A 12,697-nucleotide genomic window follows, 5' to 3' on the forward strand; every position below is an offset into this window, starting at 1 on the left:
CTGCAGTCAGACAGAGAGGTGTGGTTTTAACTTATCAAGGAGAGATGTGTTGTTTTGCTATGGATACTGAGAGAAAACCCATATACAGTTTTTACTGTCGCAACCCGGCGTCTTTCAGTGACAGAGTGGAACATTTAGGAGCTAGAAACCAAACAGTGCAGTGCAGTGGCAGTCATGGTCAAGCGGTGGCGTTTCCAACCACAGCTCTGACACACCCTTAATTTAGTCTCGCTTTTTGCTTTGGATCCCTCCAGATAGGCTACTCCTGACAAACAGCAGGAAAGAAAAACAGTCATTTCACCCTAAAATCCAGGGAACGTGAAGTGCAATTTCAGTTCAAGAGCAAATGTGACTTGGCCACGCTGGACCCTCGATTAAAAGGATGATTTAGTTGCAGAGTGAAGGAATGTAGTTTTCTGTGAAACAACATTTGAAGCCGTTCTGCAGACTGAAGCCCCATCAGTATTCGCTGGCTGCTGGCACATGCAGCTTGTGATATGATCAAAGGGGATGACCGAGCACTGTCAATGTTCTTATCATCATATGCATGCCACTTTTCAGGGGACTGATAAGATGGAACAATTGTTGCATACCTTTGTGTTTGTGCAGAGGAGACAATGATCTGCAATAGGCTGTGGAAAATGATCCACTTAAGTGGATACTTTTAAAAATTTGGAGCATTTTTGCAGTATTAGACAATCAGACACACAAACGCAGCCTCATCTCTCTGTCTGTTAACAAGACATCGTGAAATCTCATGAATAGATTTAAAGAACTGTTGATTTTCGTAGTTGTTCACTTCCAGGTTAACATTTAAGTCTGAATTGTGAAACCAGTGGACATAGAGATTTAATCCCAAATCCTAAAACTCAGTTCGCGGGATCAACAGATCTTTATTAGCTTCAATTTTGATGGAGTTTGCGCCCTCCGATCGCCAGACATTTGAAAGTAAACACTCCCACCCAGTTTCCCTACAGTGAGGTATACTGTAACTAAAAGGCAAATGTGTCATGCGTCATGGCTATGTACAAAAAAAATACTGTGGACATTCCTCCTCATCAGTCATGTTATTCTTGGCCCTGAATATGCATTCTTACACCTGGCCTGGACCCTCTGCAAACCGCTTTCCTCTAGTATGAGAACAGTCAGCTTCTATATGGCTCTGAGTGCCAGACAAGGAAAACATATGATGGGCCCTTCACATAAAAACACGCACAAGTAGGTAAACCGACAAGCTCAAGAGTCAAACCAAAGCATGCTTTTAGATACAGGAGGTGTGTCAAGACGTGCAGATCAAGTCAAGACCAGAAGTTGGTTCTGGCTTCAAAATAATAGGGGCAAATTTGACACTTTATACAATGGATAAAAAGACGATCATGGTGTCATGTAACAGCTTTGGTCAGGTTCACAATCAACAGTAATGGCTGTAAAGTATTATGAGGTGCAGATTATTATTCATTTCCACAGACAACAAACAGTCTGAAACTCTTCAACAGGTGGTGACTGAGCAGGATATATATAGTAGATATATAGATATATAGTATATAGTATATAGATATATAGTATAGTATATAGTATATAGTATATATAGTATAGTATATAGTATAAGTAGAATCTTACATTGCTTTTAGCTCTTGCAGTCATTTTATTATTACCGTGCAACAACTCAATCCATCAGAATTCACTCAGCACAAAGCAGCACTAACAAACATCACACCATATATAAATGTGCCAACATCTTGCAAACATTATAAAAATCACAAGCAGAAATGATAGACTTTCTTGTTGTTGCTAGTTAGTTTTTATTTTTTGCAGGTTTTTTTATTGCTATGCCTTTGGAGCACAATTATAAAGGCGCACATAATTTTGAGGCTCTATATTCCAGTCTCTGCTCGGGGATGAGTGTTTCTCTTTTTATAGTCTTACAAGTTATTACTTCTAAAAGCATAATGAAGAGATTTGATAGTAAATCTGCCATTTGTTATATCCTGCTCCTCTTTTTTTTAAATGGCATGAATACATTGTTCAGGCAAACCTCAAATTGAACTCATGTGTTCACAACATTGAGAGGTGTAATCACTTTTATATGAGTCCAAAAACACTACTAACATTGATCAATAATCTTCCCCGTTTATCTTCACTTTGTATTCTTCATGTTAACTTTGCATGACACCTACAAACGTCAATGTCCGTTTCATAAACACTAGTTTGTTTTGAAAAGTCAGAGCGGATGTTGCGTGTTTCATCACCGCTGACTTTACAACATTAGTGTGTGTAGAGGCGGACCGGAGTCGCGGCGCTCAGAACAAACAGCGCTCGGACAGAGACAGTCACAGTGAGGAGCACAGTACGCACGCTTCACCTCCTCTTCCTCTGGATCAACTCCTCTCCATCATGGACTCTCCTCGGGCTCGTGCCCTGCTCTCCGCCGGATAAACTTTGGATACTCGTATGATGGGAATATACAGTCGGTGCGCTCCGGCCCGTGGATCTATACAGCCTTGATGGAAACCATGTCACCGCAGCAGGGGACGATGGGACAGAACAGGTCCGACTCTCTGACTGGAGAGAGCAAGGCGCTTCCCGACAATAAAAAGGTACCAGTGACGTTTCTCTGTCGGACTGTTGCTGCTGCTGGAGTATTGACTCTGGACACAGTTTGCGCCCTGACGCGCGCGTTTCATCGCAGTGAGCAGCCCGGTGCGCTCATTAAGGATAAATTAGTTTATTCCAATTACACTCCCATAAGGTGTGAACCTGGTATTTTACGGTGGCAGTGTCATAGTCCAATAATTTCCTACAAGGACTTGTGGTAGTCTGGTGTTTATATTTTCAGGAGTGAAGACTGAATAGAAAAGACATTTTCCTTTATAAAATCTCCATATTATTTGCTTTAATGACATGTTTTCCTATCATTTGTTACTGTGTTAATTTGTTATTTTTTCGTCAATGTTCTTGCAGACCTGCAGTTGTTTGGCATCCAAGTCAGTGAGTTTTTTGACTGGATAATGATGAAGTTGTTGGTGAGAGCTCCAGTGTTGCTCTGACTGGGTTGTGTTTTAACGAACAGACATTTATCTGACTGAAAACTATTTTTTTAAGTAGACAGTCTGTTGCATGTTGATTAGGTTGTTAGGTTACTTTATTCTGACTTCATTAAACAGATTTTTAACTAAGAAAAAAAACCCCGTTAAAATCAGCGCATTCCAGTTTAGATCTGACTGATCTCCGGTTGGTTTGTGGGTTTTTTGAATAAAGGAGAGTTTAGCAGAGCTGAGCAGTCGAAAAGTTCACCACATAACAGAAGAGGATCATTTGCTGATAGCGATTATTTGTTAATCAGACTAACTGGAGTCACCACGCAAACACAGGAAAGATTCCTGCGCTCATTCTTCACTCGTAACACAAAACAAAGCAACAAGGATAATGATAATAATATTATTAATAATAATAAAAAAAATGGAAAAATATGTTTTTAGATAAATCTGATGAGATCCTTCACTTCCGACTTTCATGTAAATGCAGATTACAAGACTGTAATTTAATTCTTGTATTCTTTTGACTCCAGATTAGGTCATTGACACTGTTACAGTAGATAGAGGAGGTGATTCCTCAGCAGCTCATCAGAGATCTTGTAGTAAACAGCGCCCCCCTCCAGCGCTTCTTTAAAAAGGTTGGAACCGCATCTTCCAGACAGGCCAAAAATGCAACAAGGAAAAATTAACAAACAAGGTAAACCATGAAATCTGTTGGATGATCATGACTCAGACGACCGCTAACACACACAAAACCAGGGATATCCAGGGATGAGCCTTTTCTGATGATTATGCTTTTTATGCTGAATAATGCAAGAAAGAAAATGAAGTGAAAACAGTGTGAGGTTGAGCAGCTCCTTGACAAGAAGCTTGTAATGGAGTTGTAATGACTTATTCACCTAACCAACCTTGATCTATTCACTGTGTAAACTTGGCTACAGAGTAACTTTAAAATCAATGCATGATGGTTTGGAGTCATACAGCAATTCGCTATAGATAATATTCCGTGTCATGTAATTTATGTGGATACTGATATGCTGCAATCCTCCAATATTCGCAAATATTTTCAATCACAACAAATCCCAATAGAGTTGCATGTTTTTTGGAATTTATGACATGTAATATTGTATGTAATTCCTTTCTGTGATGTTAAAATGTTGTTTCACACATTTACAGATGTTGCTGCTGCGGTTGTTTTTTCTGAGCAGCTGCTGCTCTTTGGCCTGTTTTGGAAAGTTTTGCTCTCTCCTCAGCTTTGAAGAGAAGTTTTTTGAAACTGGAGCTGTGCTTTATCATCACTTACTGAGAAAGTCCGTGAATGTAGAATTTCCACATACCTCCCTTTATTCAGGAGTTTGTCTCAGGAGATTGTTTGTGTCAAAAGATTGATGGTCAATTTGAGATGCACTCAGCATGCATGGCAGATGAATGCATAACACGCATGCATGCATTCTGTACTATGCAATCTGTCTTCATACAGCACAGTAACCTAACATTGATTTTTTCTTTTTAAGTTAGTGCCAACAGCCTCGCCTTTCTTTTTGGTTTCTGCGCACAGTCAGCATAATATGAGACATAAGGGCTAGTTTTTCTTTTTCACAAGAAGCCTCATTGTTATTTCATCATGCCAAGCGGAGTGTTTTTATATCAACGCTGCATGCGTCCTGTCAATCACCTCACACCTGCAGGAAGAACAAACATGTCACTTTACGAATGTTACTGTAGCCTTTGAGCCTAATTCCTCAGAAATTTGCCAACCACTTCGTCAGCCTGAAGAGCGGTTCAGTTTAGGTCAGGTTTGTCACAGTGGCATCTAAATTTCAAATACAGCGTAAAGCATCTGGTGATTTGAACGTGAGTCAAATTCCTCTTTCGATACACAGTTTAAATTCTTGAGGTGAGGAAGGTTACCATAAGTCATCATAAAATTAATTTAGGAAGCAAAGTCTAATTTAATTTCTGTCGGTGCTATTGAATTAAAAAAAAGTTTCCCTGACTGAATGACTGTTGTGTATGTTGGGAGTGTATGTGTGTGGGGGGCGTTGGTGGGGGAGCAGATCACATGATTTTGGTATGTTTTAAATAGATTAGGGTTAAATGAAATAGCTGCAGTGGCCACAGAGATTCCTCTCATATTTTAGTGAGGGAGCTTACAGTTTATCATGTTACAGTGAGAATATATGAAGGATCATAAATATTGTGCAACAGCCAGAAAACATATTTCACTTCTTTTTCACCACTTCAGTCTCCCTCTGTTACTTATTCTACTGGCAGCGTCCATCTTTAACCATTTAGCTCACTTCCTCTTTTCCCTGTTTACTGCTGGCACTTCTCTTTTTCTTTTTATCCCCCCCTCCTCCTCCTCCCCCTTCCTGACATACAAATACAGTCACACACATTACTGGAGTTTTGTTTCTCTCTCAGCCTGTATTTCCTGTACTGACCACAGCCAACAGCCAGCCTCCATGAGTGCCGACTGTGTTATTTGCAATTTGTCTCCTTCTCCATAACAATTATGTTATTTGTCATGGAATGTCAAATGGTGCAAACCTTCAGTCAGCACTTGCGTTGACCCATCTCTTCTCTCTTTCTCTGACTGTGTAGAAGATGAAGACCTTGGCCCAGAGACGACAGTCGGCTCCCTCACTGGTCATCAGCAAAGCACTTACCAGATCGAAAAGCACATCCAGGTATGAGCAAACACACACACACACACACACACACACACACACACACACACACCCAGTCTGCTTCCAAATGAAAGTGCTGCTTTGGTACTGAAATCATTGTTGGCCTGTAGTTCCTCAATGGAGCGAAGATTTGGCTTTACAGATGTAGCTGCTGCAGAGTGCATCACTGGAAGAGAGTTTAACCTCGTTATGCAAGTTTTACTGCATGCTTTCAGGGGAATTTGTAGTTTGTTGTTTACCAGTTTCTTCCTTGTTCTGTGTTAACTTCTGTAGCCTGTCGCTAATGAGGCATACTTAATAAAGTGTTTATGTGTTTTAACTTTAGTGACTTTAGTGTGTTGCAAGGTTGTGAAATCCCTTTCGGTGGTTTATATCCTCCGCCAGCATGACACTTGTGTCTTTTCACTTAACACTTCTTCATTGCTGCAGAACATCTGGACCAATATTCATTTACCAACATTTTTTTTTTGAAGCTTGTTCAAAGACGCCCTTATTAATAACTTTCCAACATTTGTGATGATCTCAGATGACAAATGAAAAGTGAGGAACCCATTAGCGTTCTCTCAGTGATTCAGCCCAGAAACACTGACCCGGGGAATTATAGCAGTGATAGCACAGAGATTAGAGAGGAAACAGGCTGCAGGTTAAAATCACCAGACTGGCTGGAAAATCTGATGTAGAAAGAGAGCAGAAGTGGGAGGTTGTGCTTCCTCTCTATGCAGCCCCGAGGGTTACACTGTCTCTGGACAAATACAGATTACAAAATGAAAAAAAAAAATGTTTTAAACTGACTTGAGTGGATGTTTTCACAAGTCTCAGACATTTCTCCCGCATTGCTGTAAATGCTTTTCAAACATCAAAACTAAGACTCATTCATGGCTTAGAGGGGGCTTAAATGCTTACTGTACCTCTCCTAGAGCTATCAGACGTTTCATCACCCTTGTATCGTACAAATCCCTTCCTCTTCCTTTAACAGGGTCGGAAATAAGTCATTACAAACCACTTGGGGAGAGTATTTGTTTACTAGAGTCTTTACTTGCCCAGTCTTGTATACTGTGTTCAAGTTGTTGCCAGTGCTAAGTGATTGAGGGCAATGCATGAACCTTTAACACTTATTACAGAAAACCAAACTTGAAGTTGAATCAACAATGTGACACGGAAGTGTTATTAGGATTCCTTTAGGAATGCCATGGAGGTCTTTCTGGATGCAAATGCCTGGTGATGAGATTTGACGTGGCATGTTTATGATGTGTGTGCATGCTGATGGCAGTTACTGGTGTCTGTAGCTGTTTGCAGAGGGAGATCAGGCTGGGCTGCAGCACGAACTGTGAAATTGGACCATTTAGACCAGTTTGAGCAAAGCACTCAACACTGTTAAATAGGTCATTGCTCTCGGGGCAGTGTGTGTGTGTGTGTGTGTGTTTGTGTGCAAGAGAAAGTTAAAAAGACAACTCACATATTCTGTTTTCAGGCACAGACAAAGGCAGAGACAGGCAGACTATTGAGCGAAAGACAAATAGAGGCTGACTGACAGAGTCGCTTAGTCTGACCAGTGTGTGTGCGTGTCTGACAAGTCTTGTGAGCGACGGAGCCAGGGCTTGACACTCTCAGCTGTCACCCTTAACCTTTGACCTCTCATCAGGAAGTGTGGGGGCCAGTAGATGTCACCTGAGGTCATCACCTCCCATGTCAGTGAGTGTGTGAGGTGTTCATTGATGTCCGGATGTGGATATGTGTATACAGGGGGTATTACCAGGGGAGAGATGGGAAATAATAGCGGTCAGGTGGCTCAGAAATGTGAAAGGTCACAGCTGATGGTGATTGTTGTGAATTTCCTACAATGCATACTTTCATTTCTTCTCATCGTTTTTTGGAAAACGGGCAGTTACTTTTCTTTCTTGTATGCATTTATGTATGGTTAAAGCTTTTTAGACCATCTCTAAGCTTTGGTAGCTGTAGTCTAATAGGCATAACACCCAAAAGTCCCATTAATACAGTTATAATGGACACATGAGTTCCTGCCAACAATACTTGGCTGTGGCTTACTCATCATTGCAACACTCCTGTGCTCTTTATCCATGTAAATCGCACTGGCTCAGGTATTATTACAAGGGGAGGAAAGTAACTAACATACTGTGTGTACTGTTGTTACTGTAGCTGTGCAACTTTTTCCGAAGAAATATTATACTGTAAAATCACATAGTAGTCATTCCCTCAATCTGTGGGGTGACTCCTTCTTTTGCTCCCTCTGTCCTGTCTTTCCCATCAGGACACGAGGCGCTGAAAGGCTCTCTGGCCTTTATCTCAGCCACTTACATCACTTCCACACACACACATACACACTGTTATAAATCATCCAGAAGTATAACCTCATCTTTTAGCCCTCAGGCTCACAGTGCAGAGTTTCATGGGTTTAAACCATGCAATGAAATCTATACTGCAGGGAGGAAGGTGGCTGCACCATAAAGCATAAAAACATACGATTGGCTGACACTCCTGACCTCGCACTCTCACTCACTACCAGCCGCAGTGTCATCACAAAGTGACACACACACCTAATCCAAAAACAACCTGACTGTAAATACACACACCTGCATGCAGATATGTACAGTCAAGCACTCACACATACAGTATGTTAACCACCTAATGCACTTGCATACATGTACACACTTTGTCTCTTCATTCACTTTTTTTTGGCACACGTATAGTACTGTACACAAACGTTGTCACTTTGTCCATCCTTCTTCTTCTGCACACACACACAAGCTTGTATTAATATACTTGTTAAGATATGACTGTATTTACATAACTGTAAATTTAATCTCAACCTGAAGTCAGAGTCCTAATCTGCAAGATGCTATTGGAAAAAGAGAAAAAATGTCCTTATTTTGGGTAATTTTGTTAATTTTCTTCCTCTCTGTTTGAGGACATTTGGTCCATGAAATCAGACATCATGCAAAAGACATTTCCTGGTTTTGATAATGAGTTCTGCTAAGGATATCATGGCTGACAGCCTCTGGTCACTTCTCTTTTACAGACTGAAAAAAAAGGGAAGAGTTTCACTAGTCTGACCTCATCCTCTGTGTGTGTGTGTGTGTGTTACCTTTGCCTGTATAGAGAGCATTGTTTGAGTCTGCACCCAGCGATGACATTATAGTTTGCCTATGGAAATCAGGTGCAACCAGAGTCAGTTCAGGGTGAGGTGAGTCACACGGAAACAGGGAGGAGACAGAAGGAGAAAAAAAGTTGTGAGGCCATCCATTAGATTTTAAAGATCTGGTAGCCTGCTTGATGGTCTTTGCTTTAGTGTCTCAGCACATCCAGCGGTCACCTGTCAGTCAAACAGTGAGAAGAACTATGACATCATTGTTGGACCAAAGAAGTTGGAGTTTCTGTAGTGTGTGCTTTTTTTTGTCTGTTATACAATTTTTTAAAAATTGTAACAATGGATCAAATTACTTGACAGCTGCCCTCAGCTGTTAGGAACATTTTAGCCTCTTTCAGCTCATTGTTTTGGTTTTACACCCTGCAAACTCTACTCTCATTAAGCCCATTTCCAGCAGCAGCAGGCAGCTTTTCAACAAGCATGAATGAGCTGGAACGTTTGCAGGTTTGAGCTCAAGTAATTGATGTTCTGTAAACAGCACCAGATACATTTTAAACCAGCTTCAAAGAATAGAAACATCCTGGCTCATGGCAAATCATCAGATTAAAATCACTCAGTTACCCGCCTGTGAAGCGGGGAACACCATTCTTCCACAAAGACGTACATAAACACAAATATAAAAGTGTCACTAATGGTGTAGAGGATTTCCAGTAAACAGGAAAGCTGTCATGTGGTGATACAGCACTTCTAAGAGGATAAGTCAGGTAATTTGTCAGTATACTTATTTAGTAGTATATACTTCTGTATATAGAAGTCATTTTTAATTAGTTACCAATAATTGGAGTGTAATTCACAAATGTAGCCCATGTGGAATCTCTCTGTTTTTATGTATACTGCACTTTTATTGCAGCACTGAACAAAAGCTGCCAGTATGGATTCAGGAGATGGCACAGACTGGTGTGTGTTTGTACAAAATGACGTCTTCTTTAATCTGCATGTTGGCAGACACTTACTCTCTCTTTATTTTTCTGTCTGTCTCCTTCTCCCATGCGCGCGCACACACACACACACACGCACACACACACACACACACACACACACACACACATTGACTAGTCAGTTGCTGCTTGTGTGGATGGCCATTATCTAAGAGAAAGAGGTCAAGCAACTGGTGATGTCATTCTTTTTAAACAGATTACACACACACACTCCCACACAGATGCACACACCTTCACTGAACTTCAGTGAAGTCAGAGTTGAGATGTTGTGGAAGAAACACAAGAGCAAGCTGAAGGCTTTTGTTCATTCAGTTTGTCTAGACTGTTACCATAAAATCGGAAGCATGTCGGTGGCTTTTAGAGAAGTCAAATTTGTTTCTAGAGGCCAATCAGATCAGCCACAGACAAACTTGTGATACAGAAAACAGAAACGAGTCTGCTGATGGGGATCAGAAACACATATAAACACACACACACACAGTCCCTCTCAGGTTATTAATAAAGCTGAGCAGAGGGACAGAGTTACATAAGTGTGTGTCATTGCTTCCCTGAGGGAGCCAGTCTGCTCGATCAGTGTCGAACATCTGACAGCTGAGGTGATGTTACGCTGTTGTACTGCGGTCACAGGAAGGGTGTGGATGGGGGATGTAAAATAATGAGGCCATTAGTTAAGCTACTGAGTGCAATGAGGTTATTTCAAAGACTAGATGAAACTGAAACTGAAATGGAGAAAAAATAGTTGGATGAGTAATGTCAGGAGAGATACCAGAAGAACAAAGTGAAAGAATGTCAGCAAAGAAATGAAAGAAAAGATAAACAGGGAGAGGGAGAGGAGAAAGAGAAAGTTACAGCTGTTTGTCCAGCTGTTGTCCTCAGGGTGTGCACTTAAAGGTGTGTGTGTGTGTGTGTGTGTGTGTGTGTGTGTGTGTGTGTGTGTGTGTGTGCATGTCGATTATGGTTGTGTCCATGATTTAACTTATCTTTCCCGTCCCAGCCTGCATGACATAAGGACTCAGTTAATGATATGTGCGTGTATGTGTGTGTAATTGCTGCACAAACCAGAAGTAATGCAACAGGATGCGTCAGATGTGCCACATGAATGATGCAGCTCACTGCTGATGCTGCTGTGCTTTAGTTTCGCTCCATCTCTTTCTGTTACTGGAGTTTCATTTTTGGCAAGTAACAACAAGTGAACAGTGTCTCACTCAGTGATGACACTTTTCTCTGTTATCCACTTACAATTAAAGGATAATTACAGTTTATTACAACTTGTTTCTTATTTTGTAGCTTTTACCAACCTTTCTATTAGTCATGATAAAATCCCTCTACCAAAGTAATTGCTGAGATCTGTGAACTGGCTGACATTGCTATTGACGTCATTGAAGTCAGACCGTCAGACAGGTTGTAGACAAGCCAACAGTTTGACCACGTTATCTGAACTCACAATTTGGAAGTAAAATCAAAAGTGAGTGCCCCTGAAATGTTGGCAGCACCTGTCAGTATTGTCTCTGACTGTTGTTTTCACTGATTAAAATGACGTCACTGGCAGCAAATCATATCAGCTATCGCTAATTTAAGTAAATTCTGTGAGTAACTTGATGACAGGCCAAAATTTAACTTCTGTTGTCTGGTTAAGTGCACTTTGCAACCGGTGTCTGCTTTCAGCCAAAAAAAATTGTTAGAATCAACTGTAACACCAGCGTACAATTGCAAGTGTCTTTGAAGCTCCAACAATTCCATCAGAGAGGTATGTCTTCTCTCTAGCTGATCATTCACATCATATCAATAATTTAAGCACATAAATTTAATATAAGTATTAGATTGGACTTTGTATCACTAGATATCCATTAATAACGGACTTGGATTGGGATTGAGGGCCAAAAAAACTTGATTGGGAAACTAGTTGGAAAGTTCAATGCTATTATCCCGCTTTGAAAATTATGCCTTATTTCTTTTATATAATTGAGCATATTTGTCAAAAATCCTACATTTGTTAGAGTACCCTTATTATAGAAAGCTTGATAATCATTTTCTGTCATTAGTGAGGTTGACATGAATGCATACCAAGTAAATAGCATTCACATTGTAGCTGAAGAACGACTGACTACATTGTATTCCCCATTTCTGTAACAAAACCTACAGTCTGCCCTTGACAATATATAAGATCCTTGTTGTAATTCAACTTCTAATCAAGGGTGTAAAGTTAAATTGGGTTTAATGCTGCACAGATTAGAAAGCCTTCTGGGACAAATTTGAGATTTTAGCTGTACTTTGTGATTTAGGCTGATAAAATATGTTGACCTTTATATACAAATCTCACCCAGTGCTGCCTAAATATTTGTGCTGGGACATGGGACATTAGTATGCTGTGTTTTGTGGTTCATTGTACACCGGTCCCTTATTGTGTTCCCAAAAGTCAACAGTTCTCCCCACGGTGCCAAGCCCGAACAAAGGTGGCCATGTATGCGCAGGCGGGCTGAGCTCTCAATTTATCAACATCACATGATGTACAATGGAGCCATTAGCTGCACATCCATCAGATTCAAAAGACAGGCGGCTCAGCTGTCAATCTTACATTCAGGAGGGAGGGATGTGTGGTGAATACCGAAAATGTTGTCTTTTTTGTGGTGGCGGGATGTGAAAGGGGCTTTACATGAAGGTTCGTCCATGCGTGTGTGTGTGTGTCGGGGGGGGGGGGGGGGGTGGGAGGGGTTAGGGGGGGCTCTTCTGACAGGAACATTCCCGGATCTGTGTGGATAATAGGAACAGAGGAGGATGTGTGCAGTTGACAATGGGAACTTATGACACTTATTCTCTGTAATGGTGTTAATCCCAGTTGAACTTAATCAAGGAACCTGCAAATCCTCC

General features: G+C 40.9%; 1 protein-coding gene across 1 annotated transcript in view; it reads left to right on the top strand.

Annotated features, from left to right (window-relative positions):
• Positions 1-2,292: 2,292 nt before the first annotated feature.
• Positions 2,293-12,697, top strand: part of LOC121907404 (rho GTPase-activating protein 20-like) — a 36,310-nt gene continuing 25,905 nt past the window's right edge. Inside the window, exons 1-2 of the mRNA XM_042426933.1 lie at positions 2,293-2,597; positions 5,640-5,725. Coding sequence (XP_042282867.1) covers positions 2,505-2,597; positions 5,640-5,725 — 179 coding nt within the window. The 5' untranslated portion in view covers positions 2,293-2,504. The remainder of the gene's footprint in view (positions 2,598-5,639; positions 5,726-12,697) is intronic.

Source organism: Thunnus maccoyii, chromosome 11 (genome assembly GCF_910596095.1).
Source record: "Thunnus maccoyii chromosome 11, fThuMac1.1, whole genome shotgun sequence".
Taxonomy (NCBI): domain Eukaryota; kingdom Metazoa; phylum Chordata; class Actinopteri; order Scombriformes; family Scombridae; genus Thunnus; species Thunnus maccoyii.